The sequence below is a fragment of the Meles meles genome, chromosome 5, assembly GCF_922984935.1.
Source record: "Meles meles chromosome 5, mMelMel3.1 paternal haplotype, whole genome shotgun sequence".
NCBI classification, from domain to species: domain Eukaryota; kingdom Metazoa; phylum Chordata; class Mammalia; order Carnivora; family Mustelidae; genus Meles; species Meles meles.
Window position 1 is genome coordinate 69,379,237 of NC_060070.1, and position 18,294 is coordinate 69,397,530.

General features: G+C 35.3%; 1 protein-coding gene across 1 annotated transcript in view; it reads right to left on the reverse strand.

Annotated features, from left to right (window-relative positions):
• Positions 1-18,294, reverse strand: part of EYA4 (EYA transcriptional coactivator and phosphatase 4) — a 275,490-nt gene that overhangs the window by 127,000 nt on the left and 130,196 nt on the right. Inside the window, exon 3 of the mRNA XM_046006790.1 lies at positions 6,494-6,543. Coding sequence (XP_045862746.1) covers positions 6,494-6,543 — 50 coding nt within the window. The remainder of the gene's footprint in view (positions 1-6,493; positions 6,544-18,294) is intronic.

An 18,294-nucleotide genomic window follows, 5' to 3' on the forward strand; every position in this document is an offset into this window, starting at 1 on the left:
TATTTTTTTACAAGAGGAGTTTGAGATGGCAGGGTGAAATCCCTAATAAAATTGTATTAGGGATTTGTGGTTACAAGAGTTGTTGCAGGAGAGATTACAAGCTAGATTTGTGTACCTGGAAGTTACCGTTCACTAAATTGGTATGTACTGAGGGACCTGGTACATGCTAAGCACTGTGCTCTCTACTCATGATACAACAGGGACCAGAAAGAAGCAGATGCCACCCCTCACTTCATGGAGCTTACAGTGTAGGGAATGAAGCCAACGTGAAGCAAATGAGATGCTTCTGAAGGAGCAGCATGCGGGGCCAGGCAGCCAGACGACCGTGGGTCTGGACCACTGGGATCACCAGGGAAGAGCAGAGATCCTAGGAGGGATGAGTCAAAATGAAGTTGGTGAGCAAAGTCGATGGGCAAAGCAGGGTGGGGGAACACAGCACAAATGCAGAAGGAGCAGTCCAGCCTCTGTGGAAGGAGAATGGCCTCTGTGAGTGCAGACCCTTTCACCAGGGGACGCCTGACTGAAACCGAAGCTAGAGGAAGAGCAGTGCCCAGAGAATGCTAGGCATTGTGGGCCATGGCAAGACCGGTGGACAGAGGGGCACCAGGGTGCTTCATTCACTTAAACGTCCCACTCTTGATTTGGACGCAGGTCATGATCTCAGGGTACTGAGATCAAGCCCCACATTGGGCCTCCTACTGAGCACGGAGGCTGTTTGTCTCCCTCTTCCTCTCCCTCTCCCCCTGAGAGCATGTTCTCTCTAATAAGTAAATAAATAAATTTTTTTTAAAGAGTTATGAACTGAAATTACATGTGAAAAACATGAAGTGGGAAGCAAGCAAAAAGATCAAGAGCCAAGCCGAGGGATCTGAAGCCATAAAGCAAAAGCTAAAAACATATGTGTTATTTGTTAATTCACATAACATATGTGTTATGTGAATTAGATATCAATGATGAGGGGCGCCTGGGTGGCTCAGTGGGTTAAAGCCTCTGCCTTCGGTTCAGGTCATGATCACAGGGTCCTGGGATCGAACCCTGCATTGGGCTCTCTGTCCGGCGGGAGCCTGCTTCTCCCTCTCTCTCTGCCTACCTCTTTGCCTACTTGTGAACTTTGTCTGTCAAATAAATAAATAAAATCTTAAAAAAAAAAAAGTACCAATGATGAGGCCCTTCTTCCCTTTAGCTACAGCCCATCCTTCTCCACTACTGGGTTTAAGATGTCTTGTTCAATTGTGAACACATAATAAGAAACTATTCTGTGAGGACCAGTGTGTAAGGGCATGTCACATGTATTATTTTACTCTCATTTACTCATTTAATCTTGGAAGATAATTAAATTTGGAGAGGAAATACCCCCCAAAATTGACAAGTATAGAGATAACACTGAGCTGTGTTGGCCAATAAAGATACGTCACCAGGAAGCCCCAGTGAACTATAGGGAAGGGCTGATCACAAACCTGTATGACAAGACACTTAGAAAACAACAATCTAAGTTTTGAGACCGTTCTTTATATCTTCAAGTAACACTAATTGATATCAGGGATTAGCGGATACCTCAGACAAACATCTGAGGAAACCAGCTCAATACGCTACCATGACCCAAAGGGTCAAGACATCCTAGATACTGAGGATACGATGAACAGCAACACGGACCACATTCTTCATTCTTGTTCAGAATCCCAGCTCTCTCCACACCTGTAGATCTGTCAACACACATCAGAGAGGGCAAAGTGGATTCAGAAACTTCTGGAAAATGCTAGCCAAAATGATGAAGAGAATAGAGAGGCATCCTCATGAGGCCAGACTTTAAAATGAGATAAAATGTTTGCACAACTGGGAAGAAAAAGATGAAGCTATGGTAGGACTCAGGTGAACTAAACCATTTAATAATCTAGATTGAGTTTCCAGATTGAGTTCTTTCTCTTCCAATCCCCAAACAGGAGAATTAAATCACACTCTTAGAATATTTATCCATCATGTATCGTTTTCAGGGCAGGCTGAAAGAGGCAGTTTTAAACAACTAGAAGGAATGAATAATTACTTTGTATTGTAATTAGCAATTTTCTGGGTTTCATAGTCCAGAATATTATAGTCTATAATATTTGCTAGTATGTAGCTAAGTCTGAAAATGACTACATAAACATGGCCTGGGATAGCTAGACTATGTTCCTGTAGAACTTGTTTATTGGTACTACATTCTGAAATTTGCAAGTTTAAGAACATGCAATCTGGTAGTAATGAATTTTCATGCTTTTAGAGGATATTGGGCCAGATGGGCTTCTGATTTGACACAGTGAAATACAAATGTGTGTTTTCACAAAGAAGCCCTCACTTTTTACTGCTATGAAAAAATACACCATTTAAATTTTTGATAGGAAATTCTGTATCAACAAACATTTCAGACTTCTGGAAGCACTACGATAATTATTTTACTAGCAAATAAATATGTACAGCTTAATGCCTTAAATATTAACACTGTTAAATCATAATTGTTTACATAATATGAATCAGTGGCATTTTCAAAAGTTTTATACGGAGACACTGAATACATCAAATTCCTGAGGCTCACTGAAATTGATATTACGCTGAGATTCATTCTGATGCTTCTTTTAAAACTAGAGAGTCATTCTGCCTTTCTCTTGATGACTATAAAGTCAATATAGACTAGGGCAAGTCACAGCACACAACAAAATCTTTGCTGGTTTCAGGAAACCCCACTTCTCAGCAAACCAAATTTCTCAAACTATGAAGCGGGGAAGAGTACACCCTCACTGTCACCCTCTGAATCATTCTGTTTTACCTTCACATAGAAAAACCATCATCTTAGCTCATAGGTACCGTGAGTACTTCCCATATTTGAACACGCTTCCTGAGATTCCCCTGCTGATGCTTGGTACAGTGGCTAGGCTGAGAGAAAAAGAACAGTTCTATTCCCCAGAAGTCACTTCATACAGCCAATTTCACCAAAATGTGTATTTCCAGTCACTCTTTAGTTAACAGCAGAAGTAGGAAACAAAATTGCTGGATTTGAGTTTTATTTCCTTTCTGTGTTCTTGAGCTCTTCTTGGTGAAAATGCTGTTTATGAGTTAGTGATCCAAACAGGAAAAAAGTGGAGGGAAACCATCCCACCAAAGAAATCATTCAGGTTATCATGAGGACTATTTTGACATACAGCCATATTTGCATACAGGATATTTGCGACGAATGCAATTACAGAAAAAATAAAAATTATTTCCTCACCTCTTATCAGAAAGAACTGGAAGTAGTAAAGTTAAAAATATGTGAGACTTAAAGAAATTTCTATTAGCTTCACTTGTCCAGAATCTATTCATTACAGTTTAGTTAAACAAGATCTACATATTTTCAGAGAAGACTCAAAGGAGGCACAAATCTATACAAATAAATTCACCATCAATACAAGGGAAAAATCAACATAAAATGATATTTCCGTTCATGTTTTGGGATCATCTATCTAGTAACATACAATTTTAGGATAAGAGAAAATATGTAAAAAATACGGATTTTAGTTTTCTCTCTTACCCATTTTATGGTCAATATTAGTTTCAGGAACAAAGGCCAAAAATCCTATTACATGATTAGCAACACGGAGGAAAGCAAAAAAAAAAAAAAAAGGAGTCAATTTTGCTATGAAGCACATTATATCCCTTGCCATTTGACATCAAGTTCAATACAATTTTAGGAGTCTGAGAAAATGCAGTCCCTAATATCTGACTTCTAGTATATACATATAATATTATTTCTAAGAAGACATTTTTACCTTCCTGACATAGGTTTGTAAAGTCTCTTTTCCCAATCTACCAGTCACATCTGCAGCCCAAACATTTCTTTCCAAAAGAGGAATTAAAGCCAAGCAAGACAAAGAATTTGCTGATACACATGTCACCCTAAGAATTTTCCTTACCAAGTCTCCACACCCAATTTAATTACTTCCCTACTGTAAAAACACTTTCCATCTACATTTATTCTAATCTTTTCAAATCCAAAACCAACACACTATAAAGCTAGCCAAATAAATGAATTATATTAGCTTTAGGTTCCAAGTGAGGCAGCACTTTATAAGGCCATAGGTCTCTAGCTTTCATGCATTTTATGCTGATGCAGTGTTTCATTTGGAGCTCAATGCTTTACTTTAGATTTGTTTAGAATAGAATTATCTAGCCCCAGGCTTTAAATCTCAATGTGAATCCATCAATCTCTTTCCCCTTTTTTCTCTATCCCAGTGCTCTCTCTCTTTCCCTCCCTCACACACACAGGAGAAGGGAGGGAGGGAAGGAAGGAGAGGGAGAGAAAGAGAATACAGGAAGTTTTGTGGTTACAATGAGCACCAAAGAATGTACCCATGTACATATATCACTAAAGCAATGCTGCCTGGTGTCCATAATAAAGGTGTTTTGGGGGGTGTGTGTGTGTGTGTGTTTAATAGGTGACAAAACTGAACCTCAGTATTTGCATACAATAAATACTATTTCTGGTATTCTTGGATGCTTTGACTATTCAGTAAGTTATTGTATCATTTTTGTGCAAAATTGTATTTTGCACAATGCAAATTTCTTGTGCAAAATGATCTGTGTAAAATGATATTCCATCATTGCTTTAACTAAGTGCGAGTTTTAGCACTCTAATACCTAATAGCTATGAGTAAACAGAGAAGCCAAGAATAGCCATGCCTTTATGTTACTGACACTTTCAGAGTGTGGAGACTGTCCCTTGCACCAGAAGTTAGGAGAGGAGACCAGCGAAGACCAGACCAACCATCTCTTGGTTTCCAGGAAATAAAGGCAGTTTTCAATTAATATATATTTATACATTATATATTAATATAATAATATAGTCTATATTATAAAATAACATATATTTTAAATAGTCTTTTAAAAATAACCACAGTTTACCTTAGAAACAAAATTGTATTTTTAAGGTCATATAAGCTGGGATTTGTTAGATAAAAGAGAATGATCTAATTCTGGTTTAAATACAGTGAGTTCAAAATTCTCTGTTTTTTCTCTAAGTTACTGATATCAATTGTGAACACAATCAGTTTGGTGGCTTTCTGCTTGTTTAAAATTTATTTAAGCATAACACCATGTCCAAAAATCCTGAATGGACTTAAGGGAAAAATTTTTGATATAAAATATCAATAAGGATGACAATATTGCCTCTTTGAAAAAAAAAAAAACAACTAATCCTCAAGATCAGTTTTGCAAAAATTACCTAATTACTTAAATAACAAATCAGAGGCAGGTCACTCAGAAAGGTCACCAAAATGATTAGGAAGGAAATGCCCACAAGGATTAGAGCTTATACCTTTCTTTCTCTCCATGCATCCTGGAATTACTCTGCTTTGTAGAAAAACCTTTAATGGTTCATCCATTTCCTAATGCTCCGATAAGCTACTTGTTTATATTTTGATATCCAATTATAAAGGACAAAGATCAAAATGTCAAAGAACAAATGTCAAAAGTCTTATATCATATTTGTATACTCTTGATGATTCAAAAGGAAAGACCATTTACAATCATTTTAATATAAGATGTATCAGAATTAACTACAGGAAAATCATCCTGCATAAAGTGAGGGAAGAGTTATTCAAACTGTCAATGTTGGCGCAAAATATATACTTGTTCTCAAAAAAAAAAAACATATGGTGGCCATAAACATTTCCCCTAGATGTTGTGTATTGTTGTATTACATCAAGAGAATCACTTCTTACATCATACACTGGAGCAAGGAGGACAAAAGAAACTAAGAGCCATCTCACCATTAAATACAAATTTGTAGTAAGCTAAGTTACAGCATTAATAGCATATCCTAGGTATGTTTATTATTGTAATGGTATTTATAATACTTCTTAAAATTCAAGACTGGATTTTGAAATGAAAATCTGTAGGCCTGAAAATATCTCTTGGGCATCCAGTCTAAGTACAAAAAACGAAATGGCATGAAGTTCCTGTATGTGGTGGTCCGACCACCTTATTGGATCATTTCTACTTGCTCCAAATAACCCAAAAGAGAAGGTCAAGTCAATTTTGATTTTTCTAATTTGACAGCATTCTCAAAATCTAGCAATGTTTTATAAAAAAAAAAAAAATAGAAATACTATAGTTTAATGGTAAACAGATTTGAAAGTTATTCAGTGTCTGGAACAATTTCAGATGTGAATACATTATAAGAAAAGATTAGAAAGCAAAATGTAGCTGAGCTCATAGAGTAAATGCAAAGAGAAGAAGCTTTCAAGTATTTCTAGAGGATGTCTATTATCATTCTTTAAAGCGGACTTCAGTTGGAATCCTCTTTATTCATATTATGGCTAACAAGTCCTGTGGCCATCATGAAATGCAGTTTTCATGAAGAAAAAGTTCTTAAAGAACCTCAGCGTTTCAAATCATGGTTGTATCTGGAGTATGACATCTTACTAGTTAGTTCTCCACAATTGCCATTTTCCTTAGTGGAGTCCCGGCCTCCATTTTACAGTACCTGGAATTCTGAGCTTCTGAAACGTCTGGTTCTGTGCACGTTTTCTTTACCTGTAAGAAAAGAGGCCTAGTTATTCTCATATGAAAACACAACTTCCTCACTCAGGTTCACACACTTGATGAAGCAGATAGAGCTTTGCTCACCGCGATCTCTAGAAAATAATCCCCACACTCCTCAGCGGCAGCATGCGGGGCTTAACAGCGGATTTCATTATCCCATGATCGACCGCCACAGGCACTTCCCTAGACGCCATCAGTATGTAAAATGTTCAGCTGAAATGGCTTGGGACTAGCTTAACTAGGAACAAAGAAACCAAAGAACCAGGTTTCCCACTTAGGAACAAGAAAGCCATACTGTTCTCAATTCACGAAGAAATGTTTTTTCCAATTGATACCGCTTCTGTCCCCTACCACAGTGCACAATAATAAACACCAGGTTCTGGGGGCAAAGCATCATGTGAGCGAAAACATTCACATATTAATTTTCATTTTCTCAATTCGGTGGCTTTATGCTTTATATATTTCTCAGCGTATCAATTAAGTCTCAGCAGGGCTCACAGACTTCTCACATATATTTGCAGTATATTTTGCAGACTGTATTTCCACTTTGTGGTTTTTGGCCCACAAAAGGTAAGGAATGAAAGTAACTTGTGCTTCTAGGACTTCTAGGACTAACCATTTCTGGACAACAGTGTGTGATACATTCTCTGAAAGAAGGTAAAGCACAAATCTACTGTCTTTCGCAATTTAACTTCAAGCACAGATAACTTTATCTGATCACTATAGGCTTAATGGTATATGATATGCAAAGTAGACTCAATTAAAAAAATTCCTTAGTTAGGGGCACCTGGGTGGCTCAGTGGGTTAAAGCCTCTGCCTTCGGCTCAGGTCATGATCCCAGAGTCCTGAGATCGAGCCCCGCATCGGGCTCTCTGCTCGGCAGAGAACCTGCTTCCTCCTCTCTCTGCCTGCCTCTCTGCCTACTTGTGATCTCTGTCTGTCAAATAAATAAAATCTTTAAAAAAAAATTCCTTAGTTAATATGGAGCATGAAAAATACACATTTACAAGTCCACTGTTAGACACTCTCAGTGTTAAAATCATGAGGGTCCATCTATGCAACCTACAGAATCCAAGGCATTTTAAATTCTAATGCGAAGCTTAGAGCTGAAAAATAAGTCTACTGGATATACACCGTGGGCACACACTATGGGTGTTAACAGTGATACAAAGGGCATCTCCTTTTTTTTTTTTTTTTAGATTTTATTTATTTATTTATTTGACAGAGAGAGATCACAAGTAGACAGAGAGGCAGGCAGAGAGAGAGGAAGCAGGCTCGCTGCTGAGCAGAGAGCCCGATGCGGGACTCAATCCCAGGACCCTGAGATCATGACCCAAGCCAAAGGCAGCAACTTAACCCACTGAGCCACCCAGGCGCCCTACAAAAGGCATCTCTTAAGAGTAAGTTTTGAGGGGCACTTGGGTGGCTCAGTTGGTTAAGTGTCTGACTCTGGCTCAGGTCATGATCTCAGGGTCCTAGGATCAAGCCCTGCATCAGGCTCCCGGTTCAGTGTAGAATCTGTCTGTTCCTCTCCCTCTCCCCTCTCACCCCACCTCCGCTCATGCTCTTTCCCTTTCTAATAAATAAATAAAATCTTAAAAAAAAGGTAAGTTTTGAATTTTAAAGATACAGCATTATCTTTCCAGCCCATAAAGTAATTCTCTCCTCCTCTGACTCAGAAGAACATTTAAAAAAAACAAAACAAAAACTCCTATGCTTTCAAGTATCTATGTCTTTGGCTTTCATTTCTAAGCTTAGACATTTTCATCATCTGGGAAAACAATTATTTTGCTTGATTTACCTCACTCTCTGTTGTATTCTGTGTATACATTTATACAATAGGAAAATAAACCTGATGAGCAAAGAGATTATCGTCCCTGTCTAATCATGGAGCAGCTTCTATGCTCTTAACATGGAATTCAGCACCATGAGATGGAAGGATGAAGAAATATCTTCAAGAGGAATTAGTTAAAAGAAAAAAAAAGTTTAAAAAATGAATACTTTTCTTAAAATATAAACAAAATTTCCTACAAAACCCCCCAAAATCATACGCCCACTAAAAATTGTCCAAAAAGAAAAAGAAAAAAAGCTCTAAGGGTATGATACTAGAACAAAACCCTTATTTCCCACCAGGTTATTTTGTATGATTCCTCAACAGAAACTACATGAACTGTCCAATGAATAAGCAGAATCACCTCAAAGTCAATGTTACTTTCCTCAAGACTGTGATGACTAGATATTGGGACTGGCTGAAGAAGCCCCAGACCACACTAGCAAACTAGACATATATTTCCAAAGCAAGAGTCAGAACCAGATAAGCTTCCTGTGGCTTAAAAAACAAAGGATTTAAAAAAAAATACTCATGGCTTTTATAAAGCATCATTCTCTAAATAATTAACCAGAAAGTTCTTATTATTTTAATTTAGCCTCAGAGTAATAATTATGATGACAAAGAACACATCTACCGATTACTCACTGTCTAATTCCCACTGAGTCTCAGCTTCATAGCTAAAGCTCTGATGAAAGACTGAAGTAGATACAGATATTCTTTATCCATATAAATTGCTAGAGCTATAAATTCCACAAAGTGATTCTTTTTTAGGGTTCCATCCATTTATTCATGGTCCAATGAGGGAAGAATAACATTTAGAATACCATGACTGCTATAGGAAAGGTCTGTATAGTGTTATGGATGCTTAGAGGAAAATCTAGCCCAGTTAAAGGAAGATGGGGATAGCAACAAAGGAAGTGACTGAGTCTTAAGAAAAGTTATTTCAATATCATGGGATTTGCCAGAGGAATCCTATTATGAAGAAGACCTTACACATGACAAAGAATTCAGAATTTAATCTTTGGGCACTTAAGACCATTGACGAGTTTTAATAGATAGCCTCGGTAGAGATGATGTAGAAGATAGTGTAGAAGTGGGGTGAAGTGAAGGCTGTAGAGACTAATGCAACAGGAGAGAGAGTTTCAGCTCCACAAGAGCAGAGATGGCATTGATCTTGCCCATTACTATGCCCCAGCCTTGAGAAGAAGCTCCCTGTTACAGTCTGAATGTTTGTGTCCCCCCAGAATGCATATGCTGGAATCCCAACCCCTGGAGAATATGAAGTGGGGCCTCTGGTTGGTGCTTAGGCCATCAGGGTGGAGCCTTTATGAATGAGATTGATGATCTCGTGAAAGATACCCCACAGGGCTCCCTACCCTTTCTACCACGTGAGGACACAGCAAGAAGGCACTAGCTATGAACCAGAAAGCAAGTTCTTACCACAGGACCATGTTGGTAGCACGATCTTGGACTTCCAGCATTCAGAACCACCAGAAATAAATTCCTGTTGTTTATAAGCTCCCCAGTCCGTGGTGTTTTGTTATGGCAGCTCAAATGGACTCAGATACTCCCCAAATACGAGTTTAATAAGTGAAACACATTCAAGCCATTGGTGAGAGATGGTGACAACCCAAATTAAGACAAGAGCTATGAGGACAGAAGTGAGAGGATGTTTTTGACAGATATTTCTGAGACAACTGACAGAATATTATTACTGATTGAAGCAAAGTACCAAGACGAATATGACTTGATCTTCTAACTGTTCTTGAAAAGAAATTTTGATAATACCAAAGACCAAAAAAGATGTTAACTTATAACTTCTTTAAAATATTTCAAAGACCCCTGTCTTGTTTCTGAACTGATTGGGAAAAGTGAAATGAATCATTAGGAAACTTATACGTTGATTGTGTCTTGATCATGGAACTAGAAGGCAAATGGATAGTTTAACTAAATTTGAACACGGTCTCCCATCTGTGAGATCAGCAACACCTCATTGAATGGTGGCGGCTGAGTATGTATGCTACTGGAGAATGAATATCCTTACAAAATATATAGAACCTTCTGTTTTCAGAGATCACCAATTAAGTTTTGAATTCATTTTTGAAAAAAGTCAAGACAAGCAGGCAAAGAAGTGAGGCAGAATTTCATGCCCATAATTTAAATCAAGGCCTAATTTTCATAAGACACACAAGGAGGTGAACAAACAATATGCCAAAAGGAGAAAGACAAATAACGTTAATAAATGCATTTAATAGGCTGCACAATGTGAATTTTTACCCTACTTAATGTCATAAAAGTACAAGAAAAATCAAAGCAAAATGAAAAACAATTACAAGTTTATTTTAACAAAATGACTATTCAGTATGTAATCAACATAAAAATATCAAAACACCAAATTTTTGGAATAAATGAATGAATGATAGCTAAAAGTTTTAAGTGTTTATTAAATGCCAGGCACAATGCTTAGGTAGAAACTATTTTTTTCCCAATCCATAGATGAGAATACTGAGAACCAGGAAGATTAATCTGCAAGCAAGTTGTGTAGGAAAATTCAATTCCAGATTTATAAAGGCATTTTTAACCAGTACATTAAGAACCTAAAATTCATAAACGCACTACTTAAAATGTTTAAAATGAAGATCAAAATGTCTTACTCTTTCTAAGTTGAATTTTTACTACATCATAATAATGATAATTGCTGTCATTTATTAAGCAATTACTTTTTTCCACTCACTGTGCTGGACTATATATATATGCAATCTCATTTAATCTACGAAGACGGGTGTGATGGATGAAATTCTCCTTTTACAAAAGAGAAGACTAGAGCTCAGCGAGGTTAAACAACTTGTCCAGTGTTCCACAGCTAGCACTAAAAGGGATGGATTTAGAATTGAATACTATGCATCAAACCTTTCTTTCTCTCCTGTTCTAGATGTGCTGGTTGCTACTAGTAGGTTTTTTAAAACTAAGAGTTGAAATTAACATCCCATGGAAAAATTTTTAAAGAAACTACTAGTTATTTCTTATAATACATCAACCATGAAAGGATTCTTTTAAATTGGGCTACTGAAATACCCTGTCTTTATCAAGCACTGGTAACATTTAAAGTCCACATAAGCAAAGTGAAATGGAGCTTTAAAGAAATTTTCCAAATACCTCTAGCATCCAGTGCCCCTACCAACACCCCAACAACTGCAGAAAAGGTCTTGTGTGCTTCTGTTGGTGTTTTACATCTGAGATACCAGAAGTGGCTAACTCAACAGCGCTTTAACTGAAAGCACTGAGGTGTACTAGGTATCATTCTGGGCATGGAAATGGACCAGAGCTGAGGAGTCCAGCAGAGTAGCCCCTAACCACCTTTGGCTATTTAGGCAGCTAGTCCACACTGAGATATGCTGGAAGGGTAAAAGGTGCACAGGGTTTCAAAGAGTTAACATGAAAAAAATGTAAAATATCTCAGTACTTTCTATATTGAGAAATGAAATATTTTAGAGATACTGGGTTTATAAAATAATTTCCCCTGTTTCTTTTTATTTTTCTAAGGCAGCTACTAAAAAAATGGAAAATACATATGTGGCATACACACTCAGAACAAAACTGTGGAACAAAACTGACTCAGACCCACAAAAAACCTGCTTGCGTGGGTCATGCGTTCTAGGGGAGACTACATGTAATGAATCTGCAAACAGGTAAACAAAGAATATGTCATTGGTAAGTCCCAAGAGAAAGCAGAATAAAGGGTAGAGAACACTGCTCCATAATATTACAATAGCTAGACAATTATAAAAATGGTTCTAATTTCATAATACTAATCACCCTTCCAGTTTTTTAGGCTGTATGTATATAAGGAATGTAAACTGTACTTTTCACCAAATGAATTGTAAAGAATGTGGGCTTTGGTATTGAGAGTCATCAACAGTTTCAATGTCTGCAAAATAAATACAGAATATTTCATCTCTAGAACTTTTTCATTATGACTATTATATTCAAGTATAAAAAACACCTTCAAATTTTTCCTATTTTCTAACCACTTACATCCTTTGAGAAGCTATAGTCTTCTCAGGAAAAACAGAATTAACTCATTTTAAAAAGTTGCAATGAAGAACAAGTTTCTTTTATCCCATCTACCATCTTCTTAAAAAGCTGGAGCCAATTATCCCAATTATTTTCTACTTAATCTTGCTGTTTATAAATCCTGAAACATTAAAGATAATAAAAAAAGGATAGAATAATAGATGATGACATTTTAAAAAGACCTCTTTTGTAACTTCATTTTGTTTTGAAACGAATTTTAATGATTGAGTCTCAGAATATACAATACAGTGATAACAAAGGATCAACTCTACAATTATAAATCCAAGATAAAACTTCAGAGATGAAAGTCTGCCGATGTAATGAATAGCTCATTATATGTATTTTTATGGATGGTGTGTTAGACAATCTTTATTTCTTCACTAAACTGTATCGGAAATATCCTAAATTAGATTTCAATGAAGCATGTTTAAGGAAAAAAAGGATAAAAAGATGCATAAAAATAAAATCTATTCTCCAAATTCAAATTTTATTATAGATTCTTGCTTGGAAAAATCTTTGTAAATACAGAAAGTGACGCAGAATTATTGTCAACAACAAAAATTTAGGTTGTCAACTATGGTTGTATTTCAAATGTGAATGAACTCCAAATATGACTTAATAAACAATATTTATACAAATATTGTAACTGTCAGTGCCTAGTGTCTTATATCAAGGTATATGTTATAAAATATATTTTATGACTGGATTGGATAAAGTTGTAAATAATTGCCCAATAAAGCAGAATAGGTATCTAACTTCAGTTACCTTTAGGTTCTGACTTAGTGAAAATAAGAGACTGCTTGAAATATTAATTGTTGTGACATTTCTCATATTTTCTAATACTTAGAAAGTTGGTTATATCTGAACTGCAAATTATATAATGGAATGAAAAAGTATTTTCTTGTAGTTGTTCCAGCTGTATTCTAGAAACATAACTTATACTCTCATTAAATACATTTTAATTAGATGGCCCTTTTAAAAGCATTTAATTTTTTACAATTGAACCAGCTGATATTTTTATGGGCTTCCTCAGATCATCTTGTTCTCAAGTTAGTAGAATTAAATAAATATGAATCAAAATATGTTTTTTATTTTACTTCAGAATGCATATAGTAACATAACTAAGAAAATATAAAAGTAGTTGTGTCAACTAATTTTTTAAAATTGAGCCAAAATAATAATAGTTGGAATATTCAACAAAATACATAATTTTTATTATGGAGGCTTTTGCCAAAAATTATTCTAATATTTACTTGGAATAGTCAAACAGAATATGTGCATTTTATAAATATGATATTTACAAGTGAACACCACTCCAGAACTTAGCGTTGGATGCATACTTTAATGAGGTAATCTGTGACTATTTGTATAACCAAGTTTATAATTTATGTTTAGAAGATCAGCATAGAATTGCTCTTCTGCTAGTAGTCCCATACAAATGAAACTTAGACACTATCCAAATTGGCTTCAACTGAAATGTCCCCACATTTCTCAACAAGACTTATTTTACACTTTTCTATATGTTACAATTCATTTCTTCACTTCTAAAAACTTAAGGCATAAAAACATCTTTGGAGCACAGACGGAAGTTGTCGTGTAAGTTTTTAAAAATATATCACTGTTTTAATATGCCCACACAAACCGAGAGGCTTCTTAAATAAAATAAAATAAAAATAAATAAAGTAAATAACATAAAATGCCATCTTGACAGATGGTGGTCAAAAAATTAAGTCTTAGGGACAGACTTCATAAAAATCTAATTACTAATAAATGAAGTCTACTTTTATAAGGTGTCACTCTTTCTTAGAAACAAAAATCCTGTGGTTCTAAAATGCGTACATTTCTAAAATCCTTCTCATGGAGTTTGGAACATTTCTTTACTCTTCCCTTTACTTAGCACATCCCTTTTCAAGCTCTTTAAGATTGCTTCCCTAAGCTTCTCCCCTGCAACACCAAGTATCATTTTCCCAAAGCCCAAAGCTTTTTATTTTCCCAAAGCTATTTATTTATTATAAAAGTGAGGGAACTCTACAACATAACTAGAAATCTACATCCACTTCAGTTCAAAGAAAAATTGCCATATCCTTTTTTTAACCGCTATACATAGATAAAATACAAAGATACTATTGAATGCTCTGTTTTAACTGCAACACTAAACAAAATAATAATATCTACTAAGAACAATGGGGTTAGAGCATTAATAAGTACAAATCCACAACCAGAAACCTGAAGTAGAAATTATTTTACCCCTCTGGTATTGGACTGTCATGGGCAAGATCTTACTTGATTTCTGGTCTTGAAAGCAGGGGGCCTTCCAGGACCCAGGTTTGGGGGAGGGAAGTTATACAAAATTACCCACTGGGGAGGAATTATATTTTAAAAGTAAAAAATCCTATAGGCTATAACTCTTCATCAACTTCAACTGTCACAATAGCGCTCACATTATTTGAGAGTTCATTGCAAGGCTGGATATATTTAAAACGCAACTTAGTAACAATGACTCAGGGAAGCAAAACATAATTATATATGTACAGCATAAAAGTATTAAATCAAATGTCAAACCTCATAAGCTTTTAGAATTTGGAAGCACATTCTCTCCTTAATTATGCCAGAGTCCTTTGTCACCTGCCATAAACTCCACATACACTATATGAAATATCCAGGAAAATTTCAAACTCCTTCTAATGGTATGTTTTTTCATTATTATCCAACAGGGACTATATCAAAGGTAACATAGTACTTAAAATGCCACAAAAGGAACCATAAGATGCCTTAACGTATCATGTTACAGCACATATGAATGGGTTTTTTTTTCCCCCCTTCCAAGTTTGGAAGCAAGACTAGATTGTTCAACCATGATACTCTGTCTAAATATGATAGATAAGTCTTAAAAGGATTTTTTTTTTCTCTCACAAATGTGTACTATAAACACCTAAGAGATATTTACCCATAGATCTTGGTCTCATTTATACATTATTTACATGTTTCTCTGCAGTCCTAGATGTCACAAAGCAGATAATATTAAAACAAGAAAACAAAGTGGAATATTCAATTCTAAACCAAGAACTAGCACTTAAGGAGCATAATGTTAATTTGGTAGAAGCCACTGCAATTAAATTCAAATTGCTGACTTTACTATATATTTCCTTTATGCACCAAGAAGGAATAATTCCACCTACATTAAATATAAACATCTTTTAGTCTTAGATTTCCCCCTATTCAAGCGAAGATTTATGAATTCACACAAATAATGCTTTAAAAATAATCTTAAGAGCTGACCTTATTCTCCCTACATAGAGAAGTCTTGCTAATGTTTTTGGCAATGTCTTCTGTGTCTTTCTGGGGTTCCCCCTGCCTTTTTTTTTTTTTTTTTTTAGATATTGGAATGTTTTGGCCACAAGGTTAAGAAAAACTTCCCCATTTATCATGACCTGCCACGCACAACAGTCCCCCAGACAACACAGCCTTCTACCACTTAACAAATTCGGCTCATCTCAGCCATGAAACTTCAAAAGAATTTGGCCACAGGCATAGATTAGCTATCATTTGTTTTGCAGCATAAATATCAATCATTCTGTAACATACTCTAGTATACCAAACATCATTTGTCTATTAGGTATAACTGATAACTAACCTTTTCAATTTGAATGATAATAATATAGGATAATCTGTTTTATTAATATATAATTGTAGAGTTTATGTGTAATAATTTTAGTAAAAGCTTCTGTTAAAATCTCTTAGTTTGAACCAAATATATAAACTCTAAATGATATATTCAATTAATATATAAAAACTCTCCTAATGTTTCCAAAGGTATCACAGTAACTTAAGGAAAACAGAAAAATCCTTTGGCTTTAAAAAATTGATGGAGAGAACATAAATAATAAAACGTTAAAGACAATTTTAAATTGAATGGCATATATCTGTAGATTAATCTGAAAATTCATTTACCTGTAATGTAAATATTTCTGGCACTTTTATATTGGCTTTTATAAAAGTAAACAAAGAGTTATATTTCCAAATCCTGTAAATTTTAAATTCTTGATCTCCCATTAAAATGACAACTTTTTTAAAGAGAAAAGCCCAGGGTGTGGCCATCAAATTTTTTATTTTTTAACTGAACTATATATGAGAAGAAAAAATATATTTGTAGCATTATTCATTTTAATGATATTTTAAAAATAATTTTAGCAACATTTTTCAGCTTTAAAACCTAACATAGTTTTATATTAAATCCATCTTGCAAAGCAGTTATAAAAAGCTAATAAATCACTTTTCCTTAAGTTTTAATTCTAAAATGAAAATCCTCATTAGCAGAGTTAATAAAACACAGACTGTGACATAATTTACACATTAAAAAAAATAAATTATAAGATTGCTGTCTGAGAAGATTTTCTATCAAATTAAATTAACATTTTGAATTACAGTTTCATGTGAAACATTTCACACATACAAATATGTGATAAGAAGAAATATTCCTATTAACTGTGTAAGTTCAAGTAAAAACTAAGCAATTTATTTTAAGCCTTTTTGAAATATAGAAGTTGATTCCTTACATGGAAGTGAGAATTTAGTCAGGTAATCTCACAATTTTTCTGACCCTAAATATTTATCTGTCATAAGGAATGGAGTACCCTTTGCAGTTTCAAAGTAAAATGGATCCACACAGTGGTTAAACACAAGGGTTAAAGAGTAAAGGAATTATAGATTAGGTCTATCTGTAGTGAAGGTCTCATTCTAGGTAAACCTAATAAATAATTGAAATATACTTACGATTTTTTCCTCTTTGACCTCAATTAAAATGGCTTTGTGAGAGCAGGTTCTAAGGACAATTTATCCTGGTTTCCTCAATACACACTTATGAAGTCATCTGGCTTTTGTATTTCTTCAACAGCTGCATTACCTTCAAAATTGGCTTGCACCATTTCCCCAAAGCAAAATGTAAGACTGCCCCCAGACACACACAAACCACCTTCCTTCTGCGGGTGGCTGCGTGCTGAAAAAGTGAGATCCTACAATTCTGAAAATTCTAACAACAGTGATTTTTAAGAACTTGGAGGAAGAAAGAGAAAAATCAAAGGAGAGATTTTTAAAACTGACTTTTCTCTGTTTTCATTTTCCTCCTTCCTCCTCCCTCCTCTTCTCTCTCTCTCCCTTTCTCTCTCTCTCTCTCTCTCTCCCTCTCCCTCCCTCCCTCTCTCTCCCTCCCTCCCTCTTTCCAAGTTCTAACACAAAGCATTATAGTTTATTGGTATCTGTTTCTGTCACCATTTTTGATTAAGTAATATTTTTGTAGTTTAGAAAACTTCTGGTGAAAAAACAAACACTCAAAAAGCAAACTAAGGTAGTGCATCATTGTTCAATTAGACAGGATTTCAGAAAATCATAACTGCAATCAAGGAAAGGAGCAGGAAACCGGATAGTGCTGACTGATGTTCAGTAGACCCTGGAAACCAAACTGGAAAACTTATTGGCTGTGATAATTCATCCTCTCTCTCTTCAAACAGGTTCCCTAAACAATCTAACTCTGGCAGTAAATCAGTGGTCACAGACACTTAGAGGATATTTTCTCCTCCTGAATCGTGTTTTTCTCACAAGAATAATAAAACAGTACTAACAGAGCAAAACTTTCCTCAGTTGTCTTGAATAAAAGAAATCTTTTAGATACTGAAGTTATTCTGACAATTTACTACATCTTAGCCCCTTGATGCAGCAAAACAGCAATTCACACTCTTTCTTCCTGAGATTCAAAGATACAAAACTATATTCAAATAATCTAAACCAAAGCATATCAAAGCCTTCTACATCAAGGTTCTAAATCAAAGTCCCACTCAACT